Source organism: Peromyscus leucopus, chromosome 15 (genome assembly GCF_004664715.2).
Source record: "Peromyscus leucopus breed LL Stock chromosome 15, UCI_PerLeu_2.1, whole genome shotgun sequence".
Taxonomy (NCBI): Eukaryota; Metazoa; Chordata; class Mammalia; order Rodentia; family Cricetidae; genus Peromyscus; species Peromyscus leucopus.
In genome coordinates, this window is record NC_051076.1 from 15,745,916 (window position 1) to 15,765,738 (window position 19,823).

At 47.4% G+C, this 19,823-nt stretch overlaps 1 protein-coding gene across 2 annotated transcripts in view; it reads right to left on the reverse strand.

The window, feature by feature from the left end:
* Positions 1–19,823, reverse strand: part of Susd4 (sushi domain containing 4) — a 129,396-nt gene that overhangs the window by 29,484 nt on the left and 80,089 nt on the right. For both annotated transcript variants that reach the window (XM_028894571.2, XM_028894569.2), the window contains exons 4-5: positions 11,734–11,907; positions 6,708–6,896 (exon numbers count right to left, since the gene is read on the reverse strand). In XM_028894571.2, coding sequence (XP_028750404.1) covers positions 6,708–6,896; positions 11,734–11,907 — 363 coding nt within the window. The remainder of the gene's footprint in view (positions 1–6,707; positions 6,897–11,733; positions 11,908–19,823) is intronic.

Genomic DNA, 19,823 nt, shown 5'->3' on the forward strand with positions numbered 1-19,823 from the left:
GGAAGTATAGCATAAGCAGGATAAGCAGGGAGGAGAATGCTGGGAAGTGGAAGGCTGAGTCAGGAGACACGGCCAGCTGCCGCCGCTGTTGCCACCACCACCACCACCACCACCACCACCACCACCACCACCACCGCAGCCATGAGAAGCAAGATGTAAAGTACCGGTAAGCCATGAGCCACGTGTCAACTTATAGATGAATAGAAATGGGTTAATTTAAGACACAAGAACTAGATAGCAAGAAGCCTGAGCCATTAGGCCAAACAGTTTAGGAAGGTTAGAACCACTGCTCTAGAGCACTCTGCCCCTCTTGGGGAAGACCAAATGGACAAACACACCAGCCTCTCTGGAGATGACCCATCCAGCAGCAAGTGGCCCACCAGCACAACGCTCTCAACTCTCGGAGAACCAGGAAGGCCTCACTTTGGAAGCCCTTCTGCCTGGCCTCAGAGCAGGCAGCGGGCACCTTCGACAGCTGACAGACAGGGTGGGTATTCTGAGCTCACCTCCACCTGCAGGTGGAGTGGGTCTCACCAGGAGTAGCAAGAGCTCCAGGAACCCCAGAGCAGCAGAGATGTTAAGTAACTAACTTGTCTCCGGGTCTTGCAGACTCCACAGCAGCTAAGCATAAAAACGTTTGCTGGATGAGTACATGAATCTCATCGGTATTTAATTAAAATAGCAAACAGCACTGGTTTGAGTGTCTTACTTTCAAAGCCTAATCTCCGCAGAATGTGAGGTCTTTTTTAGAGGGAATCACGGCCCCACACTTTATTTCTAGAGATCTACTGAAAGAAGGACTTCCAACAGGAGGTCTCGGTCCTCTAACTCAGCGTTAGGGACTGACTGCAGTGTGACATGACCAGCCCCCACGTCACGCCATCGTGCCTTTCCTTCCGTGATGGACTGTAATATCCTCTTAAAATGGACTCACAGTTGAGAGAATGCCTTGAGTCTCAAAAGAGACTGTGGACACTTGAAGAGTGTTAGGACAATTGAAGACTGTATGGGGACTTCAGAGGCTGGACTGAGGCCTTTTGTACTAGGAGAGAGGCGTGAACTTAGAGGAACCAGCAGCAGAACACTGTGGTTTGAATGTAAAATGTCCTGTATCGGCTTATGTGTCTGAATACCTGGTGTCCAACCGGAAGGCTGGAAAGTTGGGGAACCTTAGGAGGTAGAATCTTCCTGTAGCAAGTGGGCTCCTGGATGTGGGTCTTGTGACTTCATAGCCCAGCCTCACTTCCTGCCTCTCCTCTGCTTCATGAATGTGGACTCGATGTGACTAACCACCTCGCTCTTCTGCCACTGTGCCTTCCCATCACCGTGCACCATGTCCCTCAAAGTGTAAGCCCCAAACAAACCTGTCCTTCCCCTCAGGAGAAGAGGCGGGGGTGGAGTGACCGAGAACGGAGATCTTCAAGTATGTAGGAACCATAGGTCACAGATTCTGAATTCCAAGTTCATATTTCAGTCGTCTGGTCTCTTGACCTTGTCACTTGCCTGGAATATGCACGGTCACATGATCTGCTAGCCCCAATCCACCATTCGGGGAAACTGTTGCCAGGGATTTCTGCGCCTGGATATGCACAGTGCATGCACTACTTCTAGGCCACATAAAAGCCTGGATATAAGGGAATGTTCCAGGCGCTAAACACTTTCTGAGGGTTCATCCTCCAGAAGAAGAGCACTTTTCTGAAACCACACACAGCTGGCATCCCACACAGTCCCAATGTTTTAGGGATTCTAGGCAGTTTTTATCTTCTTTTCCTCAGCTGTGTGCCCACCGGCTCCCCTCAACTTGGATAGATCACTTGCTTGTCTGATGCCCCCCACTCTCCTCCCACACTCTCACCCTTCAAGCCCTTGGGCCAGCACTTTCTACACGCTAAGGCATCCACACAGCCTGGTGAGCCCTATGGAGCTTCAGAAGGCAATCCTTCCACACAGGAGAGGCTCACACTTCCTGAAGCTCAAATGCAGACAGAGACCACACCGCTGCTGCTCAGACTCTGGCAAAGTAGAGAGCCAGGCGTCTCTGGGCAGAAATTTCACTTTGCAACTGTGAGATCTCTCACTACCCATCACCCTCCTACCCCTCCCCAGAGCAGAAGCTCCGACGTGCCCTTTGGTAAAGTAGCTGCGTGTGGATGTACGGCAATGAGGCCGATCTCTAGGTGCTGAGGTCTGCCTTGTTCTCCCCGTCAGACTGTCAACTCTACAAATGACTGAATTACGTCCTTTCCTTCCCTTGCAGTTCCCCGGTGCCTGGGTCAGTGCCGCTCTGGACCTCTGAGTGTTCAGTAAAGAGGTAATGAAGTTCCCAGCACTCGGAAGCAGGAGACGGCTCATGCTCACTAACAAAGATATTCTGTAAAAAATAAGATTTGGATTGGGCGTGTACATGTGTATGGGAAGGGACAGACAAGGGCGACAGCCATGGAAATCAAGGGGCCTGAGAAGAGAAAGAAGTAAGATGCAGCCACATGAGGACAAACACACAGACCTACAAAAGACGCCAACGCAGAAGGGCCCATGGAGTGAGTGCCTTCCTCGCCCAAATGGATCAACACATCCACCTGCTACAGCAGGGGCTTACGGCTTTGTGTTCTCAGAGGCTAAACCACATGATATGAACACGGGGACACATGGGTCTTCCAGAGTGTGTCCACTGACAGCCAGACAAGGGTAACAGTGCTGGGCTTCAAATGCACAGTCTTCAGACTGGCCTCGGAACTCTGAGGCCACTGCCAGGACCTCCCCCTCTTCATGATCAGCTCCTCATGGAGCCTGACCTTGATGAGGGGGTCACTCACATGTTGGCTCTTCACCCCACTAGGGAGGAGCGGTGCTGTGTGGTAGACGGAGTCATACACGAGAGTCTACACAAGTCCTGCACAAGGGGTCATGGCCTCAGTCTGAAAGGGACCAACAATCTCTGCCTGGTTCCCTTGCCAAAACATGGCTCCACTGTAGTCAAGGATAGCGGTACTGCTGGGAGGCGGCAGCAAACGCCAAGAGCCCCATAGATGTCCCTCTAGCACGTCTCTAGGGGGACAAAGGACTAGAAAGACAAATTCCTTCCCATGCAGCAATTAGTTTAATTTTTTTTTTTTTTTTACTTCAAACGTGACTATGGAAGTATCAGACCGTCTTTCTGCTAGACTGTAAGGCCATCTCTACACCTTAATTAGACAAGACCGATGGCTTCCAGTGACAGAGGCCCAGGCTGGAGTCCCCGCTCTGTCACGTACTCGACCGTCACTGAGCTTTTAGAGTCCTGAGTTTGCTCATCAGCAAGATGGGGCTGAGAGCCGAAAAGAGATGTTAGGAGAACCAAAGGACAAGGTGGTGAGAACCTGACACAGCTCGTCAGCTCTCCAAGTTAACTGGCTGCTGTTGACGGGAGGGTGTGTCCAAACACAGCTGAGAAAATGCAGGCAGCCAGAGGGCGCCTGAACAACCACACAGGGTCACCACGCACGAGCCTTAAAGCCTGGACATTTCATTCACCATCATAATTTACTTATGGTGACTTCATACCTAAATCTAAGAGTTACGGTAGACCCTTGACTAACACCAGGTGCCAGGCACTTCCTTAAACATATTAAATCTGGCCGTTACACAGAGAAATCCTGTCTCAAAAAAATAAAAAATTAAGTTTGCTCTCACACCAACGCCTTCTAGTTCCATGAAGTATGATCACTATCACTTTCAATTCTATTCTGCTCTTTTCAGATTTTTATCATTTTAAATCATGTGTGTGTGCGCACTCCCGTCCACACGCACATGAGAGCAGATAGGTGGAGGCCAGAGGCAAAGGATTCCCCTGGAGCTGGAGTCACAGGTGGTTGTGAACCACTCAACATAAGTGTGGGAACCAAACTCAGGTCCTCTTTAAGAGTAGTGTGTGACCTTAACCACGGAGCCAACTCTCCAGTCCCATTTTATTATTTTTGAGATGTAGTTTTATGTAGCCAAGGTTGGCCTTGACTCACAGTATAGCTAAGGATGACCTTGAACTCCTGAATCTCTTGTTTCACCTTCTGAGTGCTGGGATCCAGGTGAGTGCCAACATACCTGCTCTATGTGGTATTGGGGATTGAACCCTGGTCCTCTGAGTACTGAGCAAGCAACTGGTCAGGCTGAGTTTGGGGACAGCTGAAGTGACGTGCATGAGTGACAGGTCCACTTACGGTGGGAAGTGGGGATAAGTAAGAGGTAAAGAGGTGGGAGAAAGCTTTCTACAGCACTGCTGTCCACATCCACTCGCTGCTGGGGTCAGGACACGAACGATTTAAAAACCTCAAAGAGCACACGGCACAGAGCATATAGTTAGGTAGCTTTTACTATGCCATAAAAGAAAAATCGAATTATATGAAATGTGTGCTTCCTAAGACAGGAAGAAGGGGAAGGTGGGTGACATGTGAAGGGGTGGATTACCAGGGAATGCTGAACTATGCTGTTTCCTCAGCAACGGTATATAAACAATGCGCCAATGTTTTAACATGAAAGGAAGAATGAAAAAATGTCACTCCCTGCATGACGTTCTCATAAATCTTTGTATTCTATTTTAACTCAGTGCTCTCATTTTTCCTTCCTTTCTTTTCTATTTTTTTTTAATAGACAGGATTTTGTTTTGTTGCTCAGTCCCAACCAATCCTCCTGCCTCTGCATGCTGAGTAGCTGGGATTACAGGTGTGCACTACTGTGTCAGATCACTGCTTGCCTGAGTTTCTGCGTGGTCCTGAGTATCAAGTAACCCTTTGGCTTACTCTGGCTGTGGGTTTAGACTCGTAGCCTTCATACTTTTGGCCTTTGTTGCTTTGAAAGGGCTCGTGAACTATTTCCTTGGCTACTTTAAAGAGATGGGCATTAAAAACAAAGATGCAAAAGTTATTTAAGTGGTGGGAGGTTCAGGGGAAGGGAGTGTGCTGAGTGGCCTTCTTGGCACAGGCAGCCATCGATTGGCAGGGTTTCCAGATCCCTCCTTGGCCAGAGCTGAGGCTGGTAACAGAAACAGTCCATGTGTTTAGCAGTGGGGCCCATTTCCAGCATAAGCTGCTCACAGCTCCCTGTTTATAACCTTAGATCATTGCCTCTTGAAGTCAGATTTTGTTTTATGTCTATCCATATCATATTCTCTAGGCTCCATAAAAAGCTGCTCTTCAAGTCCCCAGATGAAGCTTTCTGACTCTGACTACTTGAAATGCAGTTAAGGCAAATTTGAAAAGATCCTAAAACAGGCATTTCAAATTGATAAAATCATAACAATGATATCTTCAAACTGCCTTTGATTTCTGGTTATGTGAACAGGGAAAATCCTCCAGGAACTATGAAGGTGGGCCCTTTCGTGACAGCCCACACACACCATGGCCCACTGGCAGTACGTGGACAATGGGGGAGGAGATGGTACTGGAAACAAGGGTGATCTTGTCTCTGGACACTAGGCTGCCCAGCTTTAGCAAACTGAGGTACAAAACAGCCAGTTCTATTTGAATTTCAGAACACACACACACAAATACATACACACATGTATACATTCTCAGTTCCTACTGAATGCTCCTATTGAAAACTTCTCTGTTGTAAGCAATTCAAATGTACCAGGGCATCTCAGTGTTAACACCTCTACCCTGGGCTCTGTCTGGGCTATGTGGGAGATAGAGATGTGTAGGGACTTTGCAAACAAATGGCATGGAGTGTCCATCCCTCCCTCCCACCTCTTCCTCAACTCTTCTCTAGGGAGGCTCCTTGGCTCTGGCCGGCCCCTCTCCATGTCTGTCTTCCCTTCAGAAATAAAAGCCTTCTCTCACTGCTCCAAGAACTTCCTGCCAACCTCGTCTCCTGACAGCATCTCCCAACCCCACTCCTCCTGAGGGCTACAGCAGGGAAACAGGCAGCTTTGTGGCTGTAAACTTGGGGGCACCGGTGTGCTTCGACCTGCTATTGTTTGGGGGGAGTTAGGTTTGGGGCAGGTTTGGAGGGGGCTCTGGAATGGGAGTTTTCTCCCCTGCCGTTTTCTCTCAGAGACTCCTCTCCCACACATCTACTCAGACGTTAGGAAACACATCGGGTGAGACTTGGAGCCCTGAGACAAACCAGGGCTGAAGCTGGATGTCAGACTCCAATGGCAGAGGGTGTTACGAACCCTGGGACACTGGTGGATTCTGGACGTGGGAGTCCTGCCTCCCCACACCCTCAACACAGACCTCTGATTAGTGGTCTTTAGCAACAACACCCTATTAACCACACAGAGGTCATAAAAGCAGGGAAGATATGGCTCTTGCTTTCAGACTTCCAAGAGTGTCTTACAGCCAAACATTTATGGCTCAGCTATCAATGCATGGGAAAATGAGAGAAACATTGCCACAACAATAAACGGCGGGTGAGACAGAGACGGATGGTGCCACTGTGCCATCTGTTATCATTTGGTGCAGAGAAAATTAATTTTTGAAGGCGTTTCATTTAACTTTGCAATATTTTGCAGCCTGACATCTGATTATTTCAACTTCTTCTATTTGCCTTCTTCCCCTTAAATCTAAGAATGTGGTGGGCGAGTGGGCAGGAGGAGGGTGGGGCAAGTCTGATGTGAGTATAGCATCCATGGCAGGTGGATGATCTGGATCTAGGCAAGCAAAAGTCACTACTGGCCACAATGAGACGCCTCCCAACTAAACATCCGCTTCCAAAAGACTTATATGTGTTACCTTCCAGAGCAAGGCACCGGGGTGGGCTGGACGACCAGATAAGGTTGTGTAAGCATTCGAGATACTCAGAACCCTCGAGTTTAAATCCGGGGAAGCAGCGATAGGCGATCACAGTTCCCACGGGGAAGGAGGTCTGGAACTCCGAGATGTTCACGTAGCCATTGGAAGAGGCTAGAGGTCTCAGGCAGCCTGTGAAACGCGAAGGGAAAATGGAAAGGTTTCACTAGGCCGTCTCTGCACACACGCACAGCCAATGGCACAGAGGAGCTCTTTGGGATTGTCCCTGGGCAAGAAGAGGGCATTGCAGACTTGACTACGAGTAGACAGATGTTTGCTGGTGTATTGAAATGGCACCACAAGGGTCAGATAGAGGGTTAGGAGGAAGAAGCGAGGCAAGAAGCATATAGTTTAGCACACCCCTAGCCTGGTGAATCTGTCCCAAATGGAACAGGAGCATCTCTTGAGGGGCTTTTACAAACCAGAGGTGCCCAGGCCCCATGTGCAGGAGGGGAGCCTGCGGGTCACTACGTGTTTATGAAGCTCCCCATGTCATTAAAGGTGACCTCAGGGATGAGGGCCACTGAGGCACCCTAGGAGGAAACAGACACTACAATGGCTAGGGGTTTGTGACTGGGGAGGGCGATGTTCCAAACTCAGTCAGAGGATGGACTCCTGCTTGGGCTGGTATGACTAGATTTCTGGATATCTGGTTTTAAGTGAAATAGGTCAAGAGTCTTAAAGTGTGCTGGTTTTCAAGCTTGAGAATTCCCCAGAGGGATGGAGAGACACTGACTCCAGGTCAAATGTCTCAGCAGGTCTCAGTGGAACCCAAGCATATGCATTGCTAACGGCCAGGTGGGAGGGGCCTCTGAGAAGCACAGCCTTGCAATGGCTCCGTAGTCCTCCAAACAGAACAAGTCATGTGCTATCAGAGAAAAAAACGGAAACTGGACTCCTGCTTCTAAACCACCGGCTACCTTTGGGTCTTGAAAACCTTGCCATTCCTAATGGTACGGAATCCTGGGTGTGCCTTTTCTGCTGCCCTAGAACTGTGGTGACTCCAGTGAGGCCACTGGAGGGCACAATGACATCACAGGGTGACACTCTTTCGGGGGCAAGCAGGTGTGTGAAGCAAACAGTGTGTAATGAAAATACCCGCTTTCCGGGACAGCTGTCGGGCACAGGGTTTGTACTCTGCACAATGGCAGGTGACCAAGCGCTCCTCCAGAGGCGGCTTTTTAGACCCTGTCTGGAGGGGCTCTCTCAGCCAGCTGCTGTAGTGCCTGTGCACCAGAGCGAGGAAAGACCTGAGGCACCAGGGGTGCAGAGCGTAGGGACAGACACAGTCACTCACACTTGCCATTGTTTGGTGCCTACCTTACTACCGTGCCTTGGGCCACCAAGGTCCACAATCGGAGCAGGCCCTGACTCAGAACGACTCAGGATGTTTCTAGACCCTCCCCACCCCCGCAACCCTCAAAGCAGCAGAACTCGGCACCTTTTTACTCCATCTCGTGGTTTTCTCAATCTCTGCTACTTGTGTGTGTGTATGTGTTTGTGTGTATGTATATGTGTATGTGTGTATGTATGTGTATGTGTGTGTATATGTGTATGTGTTTGTGTGTATGTGTGTGTATATGTGTATGTGTTTGTGTGTATGTGTGCGTATATGAGTATGTGTTTGTGTGCATGTGTGTGTATGTGTTTGTGTGTGTATGTGTTTGTATATGTGTGTATATGTGTGTATGAATGTGTGTTTGTATATGTGTATGTGTTTATGTGTATGTGTGTGTATCTGTATGTTTGTGTATATGTGTACGTGTATATGTATATATGTGTATGTATATGTGTGTGTATGTGTGTTTGTGTGTGTGTATGTGTTTGTGTGTGTATGTATGTGTATTTGTATATGTGTATATGTGTGTATGTATATGTGCATGTGTTTATGTATATGTGTGTGTATGTGTGTGTGTATGTGTGTTTGTGCGTGTGTATGTGTGTGTGTGTGTGTGTGTGTGTTTGTGTGTGTGTGAGAGAGACAGTATATACATGTGTGGAGACTGAAGACTGATGTTGGGTGTCTTCTATTGTTCTCTCTCCTTTTTTGAGACAGAATCCCTCATTGTCCCAGAAGGTCACCGTCTCGGCTAGGCTGGCTGACCTAGAGATCTACCTCCCTGTCTCTGTGCCCCAGTGCTGGGACACAGACACTTGTCACCGTGCCAGGCCCAGCTTCTGGGGTCCTGGAGATCCCAACTCAGGCTCTCACGCTTGCAGGTACTTTATCAACTGAGTCATCTCCTGTGTTCCCTCCCTTAGCTGGCTTTTAATTTTCCTGAGCTAAAAACTGGTAATGTTTGCAGCAGATGCTGTGTGAAGAGTCAGAGGGAGGGGCGGAAATCGGGAGAAAAAAATGGAATCAGTAATTGAGAAACAGCAGACAAATCCATTAACAGGCACAGAAGGAAGGCATGGGATGCTTACACAGTTCCGGTGGCTGACAGGATGCCGGCCCAGCGCTCCCTGCGGAGATGGGGCTCCAGCTCTCAGCTGCTTGTCAGGAGATGCCTGGACTCTCCCAAATCACAACTGCTTCTGCCCCACAGCGGGCAGGGCAGGCAGATACTCTCCAAAGCCTGAAGTAGCTGCCAACAAATGGCCTCTGAGCAGCTAGCCCTCCACTCCTCGGGAGGAGATGGCGGGAGCTGTAATTCGAGCGGCTAATCAGTGCTGAGAGGGAAAGCATGCTCACTCTTGGTTGGAGACAGCCCCTCCTAAATCTAACAGTGGGAAACAGGCTTCCACTCAATAGTTCAGTGGGATTTCCATTTGCACTTCTAGATAATAGAGACATGCCCACTGAAGCTTTAGCCCCTGGATCTATAGGTGCAAATAAAAGTTCTAGAATGAACTGTCACTCTTAAGAGCCAATTACAATCCACCAGGGGGCTCGGAGAGGTGCCAGGCTGTCTGCAGCAACTCAGAATCCTGCTCTCCTGGCGTTGCACCAGCCAGGCGGCCAGAGGAAGGCTGCTGCAGCTGCAGCCGCAGTTCCTGCCCCCAGCAGCAGGAACACACAGGATGGGCCGGGGCCACAGCACAAGCAGGGCACTTTCCCTGCGGGGTGGAGGGCTCTGGCGAGGGACAGTGGGGCTGGGGCCCCTGGCATTGTTTGAAGCCGCACATCTCTCAAGAGTAGCCAGGTGCAGGCCTGGTGGTATAAGCCCATCGTTCCGGCTACTTGGGGGACCGAGGCAAGAGGACCACAAGTTCAGGGCCTGTCTGGGTGATAGAATGAGTTCAGGGCTAGCGTGGGCAATGTAGTGAGCCTTTCTTTCAAAATCAGGAGCAAAAAGAGGAAGAGGGGTATAGCTGAGAAGCAGGGTGTGTGAAACCCTGGATTTGAATCTCAGTAATACCACAAATTAAAAAATAAAAACAAAAAGCATAGCCAGTCATCTCTCTTGTTGCTGACCTAGAAAAGTCATGTCTGGAGCAGAATCTGAGAAAGGGAGAGGGACCCAGACTGGCCAGACAGAGCAACAGCGAGGCACTCATCTGAACTCTTTAAAATGACACCCCAAAAGGCCACAGGGAGAAAGAATTCCTGGGGAACACGCTGGACTTAAGCAATAAAAGGGGAACCAGAAAGAGCGAGGGGCCACGGAGAAAGGATGCGGAGGGAACAGGGCTTCAGGGAGTGGCTGGACTCGGAGGTGCTTTCCTTCACCCGTTCACCAATTCATCCAGCCCTGGAATGGATCTGTCCCTGCAATTAATCTGCGGCTAATGATGTGTGTTTGCAGGAGGAGCCCAACCCAGGCGCCAGCTGCTTGTTTTGCAGGCAGTCTCTGAACAGATAAATAAAACCCACGTCTCTATCAGGGCAGGCTAGTGACAGGCCACAGGGCAGGGAGTGTGGTGGCCGGGCTCCTCTGTCCTTCCAACCCTGAACCCTTCGGTCCTTCACAGGGCCTCGACTCTTAAGCGCTCGTGTAGGAAAACAATTTATTTCTGATGACGGGGCACACAAAGCAATACCAGGGCCCGCCAGTTGTGATTTCCCAGCCCAAAGTTAACATTCACCTCAACTTGAAGATGCCAGAGCTGTTGGAGCACATCTGAATGCCCCCCCTTCTCCCTCAAATTATGAATTATGCATTGGCTTTTTTGGTCCTTTAGGCCAAGTCACATGTCAAAAAATAAAATCAGAATTAATGTGAACTCAAGGGCTTATTTTCAAAAACAGGTCCCTCTGTTTATGGTGGCTGGGGGCAAATTTTAAAAACGTGAAAGGATAAATACTCACTGTGTGGTTTGGAAGCATTTGAATGTGATTTTTGTCTGCTTTCCATGCATCGTAAGACGGGGTAACATTATGAAGAGGAGAGAGTCTCTGTAAGATGGGTTTACTATATTCCCCTCATGACTCAAGAATTACTCCCTGCAGTTTCCATTAAGTAGACAACAATTCATCTACGTGTTCACAGCCAGTTACAAAGCCGCCAAATTCTTTCCAATTTATCATTATTATTATTATCACTATTATTATTGCGGGAGGGCACACACATGTTATGTGTGCATGTGTGTAGGCACACACATATAAGCCAGAGTGCCTATGGGGGTCAGTTCTCTCCTACCTTTACTAGTGCATTCCAGAGAGCCACCTCAGGTTGTCAGGCTCACAAGCCAGCGCCTCTGCCTGCTGAGTCCCTTCCTAGCCCAGCTCTCCTAATTCTTACACTGCTTTTACTGGTTTTCTATGGAAAGGGAGCGGTGCCCCACATACTAAAGAACAGGGACTCTCCTCTCTAGACTAGGGAATCTCGGTATATGGTGCCGACCACCATAAGGAGCAAAGAGATCCTAAGAGCGGTCACAGAAAGATAGGGCGGGCCTGGGTGAGGTGACTTTGTATCTTTCTGCCACCATCTCTGCCGCTGTGTGAGAAGGTCATGTACATGCTGCACCTTCTTCAACACAGTCGCGACAAGTCCAGTTGACAACAGTGGCTCCCATCTCATACCTTGACAGATGGGCAGGTTACTCCATGTCCCATCATCACGACATAATGAAACCATGTTGTATAGGTCAGGGTACCGGATCTTGTATCCCTCATGACAGGCGATGATTAACTTATCTCCGTGTCTATACGTTTTGTTGTGAATCTCAGCATCTTCAATTTGGGGGATGCGGCAGTCTGCAAGAAAAGATGAATATTACTTTTTTTTTTTTTTTTTGCGATTTAAAATGGTTCATAGCTTTACAATGAAGTTCTTGTTTTCAGGCCTGGTCTCAAACTACACAACAAATAGATACATGGTATCTCACCTGTCACCAGACTCAGGTGACAATGACAAGCTCACAGCCTGTGTCACAGAACGAACAGAAAGAGGGACCCAGTGTGCAGGGACCACCTCCTAAAAAGAACTTTATTTGCTGCCTATAACAATTCCTATCTGTGGTGGTTTGAAAGCAAATGTCCCCATAAGCTCATAGGGAGTGGCACTATTAGGAGGTGTGGCCTTGTTGGAGGAAGTGTGTCACTGTGGGGACGGGCTTTGAGGTTTCTTATGCTTGAGCTGTGCCCACTGTGAATTCAACTCACTTCCCATGGCCTGCGGATCAAGATGTAGAACTCTCAGCTCCTTCTCCAGCATCATGTCTGGCTGCACATTGCCATGTTTCCCACCATGATGACAATGGACTAAACCTCTGAACTGTAAGTGAGTCACCCAAATGAAATGCTTTCCTTTATAAAAGTTGCTGTGGTCATGGTGTCTCTTCACAGTAATTGGAACCCTAAGACACTAACAGACTGCTGATCTGAATGATTCTGGAAATGAATGGAACGCCAGCTATGTTTTGGACAGGATTTAACATGGTTTAGCCTGTCGGGTTAGTGGCTGCAGCCATCCAGCCATGGTGCAGGGCCTGGCCTCAGTCGGATGAGCAAGCATGGTGTGCAGAACGGCACAGAGGCTGACCTGCCTCGGCGTTCGCTGCCGATACTTCCCATCTCCATTGTGTGCTCTTCAAAGCATACTAGACTAGCACATACTCTTGCCAGCCTCCTAGGGTTCAGGACATGGAGTGGCTGAGACCAAGTAAGAAGGACAATGAAAAGGAGAAAGAGGACAAGTTAAAGGGGTAGTGAGCAAAATGACAAAACACACCAAGAGTGCAAAGTGAGTGTGTCTGCTTCTGCTCCTATCTACTTACACGTCACTGTAGAAACCACAGTGCTCCGCACCGCCAACCGGGGCTCTGCTCATTCTCCCCTGAACACCTCACAACGAGGCCCCTCTGGTTTAAGTCACATTGACCACTGTGTGCTTTTCCCCATCCCTCAGGAATACATCCCTGTTAAATGTTTCTGATTTTGTGTATTTTATTTTAATGTTGGGGATAGAAACCAGGACACGGAGCCTGCTGGGCTTTACTGCCAACCCTGATAAATGCTTCTGATCTTAAATGCACACAGGTTTATAAGTATGACCTGGAGATGGGTTAGACTCCAAATTTCTGAATTCTTAATTTTTTTTGAAAACAAGCAAAAATCTAACGGTAGTGTTTTCCCAATCAGAACCTTTCTCCAGAAATTCTTCAATGCTCTAGAGGACCTTTGGCTTCTTAGCTGCTCCCCAGAGTCTATCGAATGCACCATGTGGCTGGAACAGCAGTAATAAGAGCCCTGTTCATCAAGATGCTTCAGCTTGGATTGTCAGCTCTGAGGCACGGAGCCCCGGGAGCCCCGGGACAGATAGAAAGGGAGGATTTCACAGTGGCTGGCGGCTGCTAGCTTTGGTTAGTCTACAAAGGGCCCATCAAGGGCATGATGGGGTTGGTGCAATGTTCTCTAGAAGCAGCATGGGGTAGGACATAGCAGATTCCAGAAATCAGGGCACAAACAATGGAGAAGACTCAGACAAGAGGCCTCCTTGAGATAAAGAGTAGAGGACATTCACTGTAGATCATCTGTAAGGCCAGATGTATCTTTGTCTTTGTCCCCACTACTTGAGAGTAAGACCTATGTCAAAACACAGGTCTTCTCCAACATGTCCCCATTCCCAGACCCATTCATGCTCCTGCCAAAGAAGAACTGCAGGGAGGGGCGCTGTCTCAAGTCCCACCAAGACCCCTGGGAGTGCACAGCCCTCCGAGCCCAGCTGGCTGGCTTTGAGCGCACCTGCGTGTCCCCCTACAGTCTCAGCTGGAGAGCTGTCCACTGGCTTCCATTTTGCATCTCATTCACTCTATAGCAGGCTGTGGAAAAGCGTGCTCTAACTATTCAAGTTTAACCGATAGTTTCTGAGTTAAAATTGCCTAATTTCTTCTGAATCAACTCCAGAACAGTTACAAGGTAACTGACAACTCTCTGCACACCAGCCTTGCCTTCTTCATAATGGAAAATGTGAATTATGTTTTTCTCAATGGCACTCGGCAGAAATTATCCACAGCAAGTAAAAAACACCTTTATCAAGGCACCTGTCTGTAAAATCCTGCTGTAAACAGTTCTTGAGGTGGTAATGTATGCGTCTGAGCAACCATCCCATGATGGACTTTAAATGTCTTTAAGAATTAACTAGCAGAGTTGGGAGGCGGCCAGTTTGAGGAGTAAAGTCAATGGATAGCGTGTCCACTTGGACATCACAGACAGGTTGACATTGGCTAGTCAGAGGGAAAAGCTCCTAGGCCTTGCTCCCAAGATTGATTTTCCCAGCCTGTGCTAAGATTAATGTAGGATGCTTCACACAAGTTGGGTGTGCTGCAGTGTGTGTGTGTGGGGGGCGGGTAGCTGGGGTGGGTAATATACTCTGGTCAAAAAAGAGTCTGTATGGGATTGACACAACACCAGCTCACTACATGGGAGAGCCACATAGCAGTAAGGCTTTGGAGTTCAATTCCCACTAAAGCAGAGAAAACAGGCTGCGATGTGCTCTAGGACCAAGGGGAAGGCCAGTCCAGACCAGCTCTAACAAACCTTCAAGTTCAACAGAAGAAAAGGTCATCCACATCCTCTCTGTTCACACACACTCTGTGGCATCCACTTCTCCCGGAAGGAAGGGTAAGGCAAGTATAAGGTAAGATGGTGCCTGGAATAACTATCTGCCCCAATGAGCTCTGGTGACGGTAAATAACCACTGACCTCATTTCTAGAAAAGGGATCAGGACCTTGAGTATCTTAAAAATACATGTGTAATCTTCATTAATGCTGAAGTGAGTTTCAAAGAGGAATATGGACATTCCTTGGCTTTCACAAAGAGCCATATTCAGAAAATCTCAATGTAAATTGAAAACATTAAAAGCTGAAAACGGGGCTGGGGAGATGGCTCAATCAGCAAAATGCTTGCAAGCCTGAAGACCTGAGTTCAAGTCCTAGATAACAGAAAAACAAAAAACAAACAACAACAAAACCAAATGGACGAGGAGTGGCGGTGTACACTTGTAATCCTTCAAAGGCAGAGACGAGTAGATTGCCAGGGCCTGCTGGCCAGGCAGTCTAGCCTAATGGGTGAGCTCTAGGCCAATGAGAGACCCTGTCTTAAAAAACAAGGTGGATGACACTCCCGAAGGACGACACCCAAGGTTGTTCTCTAGCTTCCACATGCCTGGGCACGCACATGTATGTGCATCCCTCCCTCCACCACATGCATGCACACACAAAGTTGAAAGTGTTACATACACAACCTACGCCTCCCAGCTCAGCTACCCAGCATAGCATAGAATGTGGGTCACTCGCCCTCACTAGCTTGCAGTTGACTAGAAGCCACTGCCCAGCATCAAGATGGAATTCTGTGCCATGTATCACTAACCCAGGAAAACACGAAATTCGGAATGTGAAGTAAGGTTTCTACTGAGCGGGCATCGCTCCCACGTCATGGAAAAGTCGAAGCACTGTTAAGCTGAACCATCGTTAAGTCGGGGACTGTTTCTAACCCAATCTCCTCCACCACAGATTCATCCATTCAGAAAAAATAAATCACAAAGCCACTTCACACATGCCATTAGCAAAGACTAGAAGCATCTGTCAATATTTGACTCTGTCACTTACAATCTGGCCAGCAGTTAGAACTTAGACTGGAGAGCCATGAATGGTCACTTCCAGGATGTAGTTTGGAGGACTCGCAAAGGTTTCCATTCTGAAAAGCCACATTGCCCCGGCCCACCACAGCCAGTGCTGAACACTGAACCTATTAAAAATGGAGATTCAGGGTAACGAGCAAGCGCAAGGCGAGGAAGATGCTCGGGCAATGCTGCGCAGTTACACCCAGTGTAGACTAATTTATTAGACCAGTCAGCAGAGTACAGTCCCAGGGGTGGGGGCAGGCGCCGGGGGAGTCAACAATGTTTCCAAGATGTTGGTTATATGTACAAATGCAAAACCGTTCCCAGGAATATGAACACACATGAGCCTTACAATCCACATTGTTACATTAAAGGCTGTAAATGTCTTGCTGTAAAGAACTTGACTTAGATTCCCATGAACTGGAATTTGTAAGTCTTTCTTATTCACCCTGCTGTTCGTTCATTTGTTCAGTGACTACCGAGGCCACACTCCGGGTCCAGTGCATCCTAGGTGTGGGGGTGGGGTCGGGGAAGGAGCCACCGTTTCCGCTCTTACAGCGTATGCATGGAGGGAGGGCTTCTAACAGCAAAATTAAGAGACAAATGAGCTAGAAAATAACGGGCGAATCTCACGACTGCGATGAGCTCATAATGTGGTGATAAGATAGGGAGCGACTTGGGGACTCATTTAATTCGAGCAGACAGGCAAGGGGCCTCCGAGGAAACGACATTTATTAAGCTGAGACCTGAATGACAGCGCAGATCCAATTACACGTGGATCTGGGAGATTTCGGGCAGAATGGCGAGGCCAGCACAAAGGCCAGAAAGGAGCCTGGGGCGCCCCACCACACCAGGGAAGACCTGTGTATTTGGAAAATGGCAGCCAAGATGGGGGGCGGGGGGAGGAAGGGCTGGAGCACACAGGGCCTGACGGATCAGGACAGGGCGTGGGGTTTTGTTTAGTGGAAGGGACACTAGTAGAACCTAAGCATCTGGAAGGATCTGGTTTACATTCTCAAAGGGTTTGTCACACGTGCAGTGAAGGATGAATCTTGGCCAAAGGATGGTCTCGTCCTCAGGTCCTGGGAGGTAACCTCTAAGTTCCTGGAGTGTCCTGCCTGAGCTAAGTACCCATGCTCACCTGGTGGCATTAGGCATGCTACGTAGTCTGTGTGATTTGGGACACCAAATATCCGTTCAGCTTCTGGGGGCACTGGAGACCAATGTCAGCCCATAGTGGTCAACTGTGTCTACAGGAAAGAACCCCGATAAAATCCTGGAGTCAGTCTCCCTGGTTGTTGATACACTGTCATACACCGCTGCTGGAAGGGGAGGCGTTGTCCGCACAGCTCCCTGGGGGCTTGTGGCTGTGACTCCTGGATCCTGCCCTACGTACCTCTTCCCTTGGGAGATTTTAGCCTGTGTGCCCCCATTTAATACACTTATCCACGAGGATCATAGGTTTTCTAAGTTGTGTGAGTCTGACTGAATCACTGAATTTGAAAGTGGCCTTAGAGATACCCAGGTCTTCGGACAATGTCAGACTGAGGGCGGGTGGAGGGCCCTGAACTTTGTACCACTGGGTGGTATTTTAATGTGCCATCTACTGGCATCCATTAGCACTGCTATTTCATTCAGAACAAGAGAGACCGCCCTGACCATTGGCTTACTCAGGAGCAGGTCGCAGAAGCTGAATGGAATCAGCCCAGGCTGATGATGCCATTATGGACAATCAACATGGAGCAAGGAAAAGGAGAGGTGACGGCCATTGCTGTCCAGAAGGAGCCGACGGAAGAGAGGGGGTGCTGGTGAGAAAAGAGGTGCCACCCTGTGCGTGGCTTTGCTTCCCAAGCAGGGATGGTTCCGGCTGGTTCTCTCCTCTTTAAAGGATGTTGACTTTGATGAAACCTGATGCAGTGATGGAACAGAACACTTGGTACCTTGTGGCTCTAAGTGATTTCTACTGTGGAATTATTAGTTCCCTGCCTGAAACCACTAAGAAACACACAGACATAGAACAGATACAGACACAGACACAGACAGACAGACGGTCACATACACACAACACACACACACAGAGGGGATCAAAACAATTATGGTGGGTATACTTCTGTGCGTTTTGCTACTGAAAAGTACCCCCCCTCTTAAAAAAGAAGACTTCCTTTTCTTTTTTGAGACAGGTTCTTGCTACATAGCCCAGGATAGCCTATAACATTATGTTAAGCTTACAGTGCTTATTTTTGTATTTTTATATTTACAACTTAGATAATGAATTTGTGTGGATATTAGCTGTCCATTCTGCAGGGCAAGACTGTTACACCTTACATATCCTGGAGTATATATGCAACATTCACAAAGACTGTCCACATGGGAAATTCAGTCCCAACAAACAGCAAGTGATTGAAATTATTGAGCATGTATTTGAGTCACAATGAAAATAAGACAGGAACAATTGTTATAAAACTCACTCCTATGTTGAAACTGAGTAATATTTAATAGTAATTATCTTCCTAAATAACCCATGGGTCCAATAAAACAATAACATAAAAAAAACAGAAAATGTTTTGGATGGATTAACAATGAAAATTTGCATATTGTAATATATGCTATGCAGATAAATCTATGGCTGTACATTTCTCTTTAAGCCTAAACACACAGAGAAAGCCCAGCATGGTTGCTGACACATGCCAGTAGTCCCAGCACTCAGGAGGCAGAGGCAGGTTGTCCTGGAACTCTTTAAGTTCAAGGTCAGTCAGGGCTACACAGTGAGACTCAAGAAATAAACAAAAGAATATCTAAGTACACACAGAAAAATTAAATACTTAAACAAGTCAAGAACATACATCTTAGTGTTGATTAAATGAAATCTGTTGATCAGTTGTTCAAGTTTTCCATGCTATGTTTTTACTGCAGATGTGGGTTTATGCTTAAAGTTCTATTGGATTTTGCTTTATAAATATTGAGGTATGTTACTAGGTATATATAAATTCAGGGTGATCATTTAGAACTAAAATTAAGAATTCTTAAATGGTCAGAAGATGGGTAGGTGATTAAACTTGAAAAAAAGTACAAGGAAATAAATAATTAAGAATAAATGATAGAGAGAGCTTTAATGATAAAAGAAACAAGACAAGGACCAGCAAGATCCTTTGAAGTCACAATCAACAATCACTGACGGCATTTATCAAGAACTACATAGTGCACCCAACCATGTAAGGATGAAAAGACATAGCATTGGCATAGCCTACATTAAAAAAATAAAGAAGACAGAAAGAAAATTTGAAATCAAAACATTTGAGAATTCAGATGAAGTCAAATTTTTCATGCAAGGTAAGAAATACTATCATTTACTGAAATTGCCAAGTTATACTTCTATAAAATATCAAGTAAATTCAGTTTAAATCAGAAAGGCTTCCCACAAAGCCTACTCCAGACTCAAGATACTTCTTCGTGAATTCTGCTGAATACATGTGCAAGATGAGGCAGCAATCTCCCTCCCTCCCTGTGTGAGCAAGGTGTACCCTTCTGCAGGCCACCAGCAGGTTTACGGGGCAGCCTCCTTGATTATCACACAAGTGGAGAGAACGTCACAGGTGGGTAAAACATTCAGGACAACCTACCTCAGCAACACAATGCAGACCTTAAGATGAACACATCGGTGAGCATAATTTAAACACATCACAAGTACGCCGACTTAACATCCAATGATCATCCAGTGTGACTTGAACATTTAGCAGAATAAAGGAGAGAATTACCATCTTATTAGATGTGAAAAAGCATTTGATAAAATTCCACACCACTCATATTAAAACGAAAAAACTCTTAATAAGCTAGGAATTAAACAAAATACTGCAAATTAATAAGGAATATTATTAGAAAAGTATGTATTGTAAAAATCTAGAGGGCATCAATCTGAGAATGGGCCCCTGACTGGAATGCTCACTCCTTACACTTGTTGGATGCCACACTGGGTTTCTTCACTGAAGCAGGACCCAAACAAGAGGAAAGTGGAAAGAATCAGCTAGCTAGAAAGAAAAGCTTTAGTAT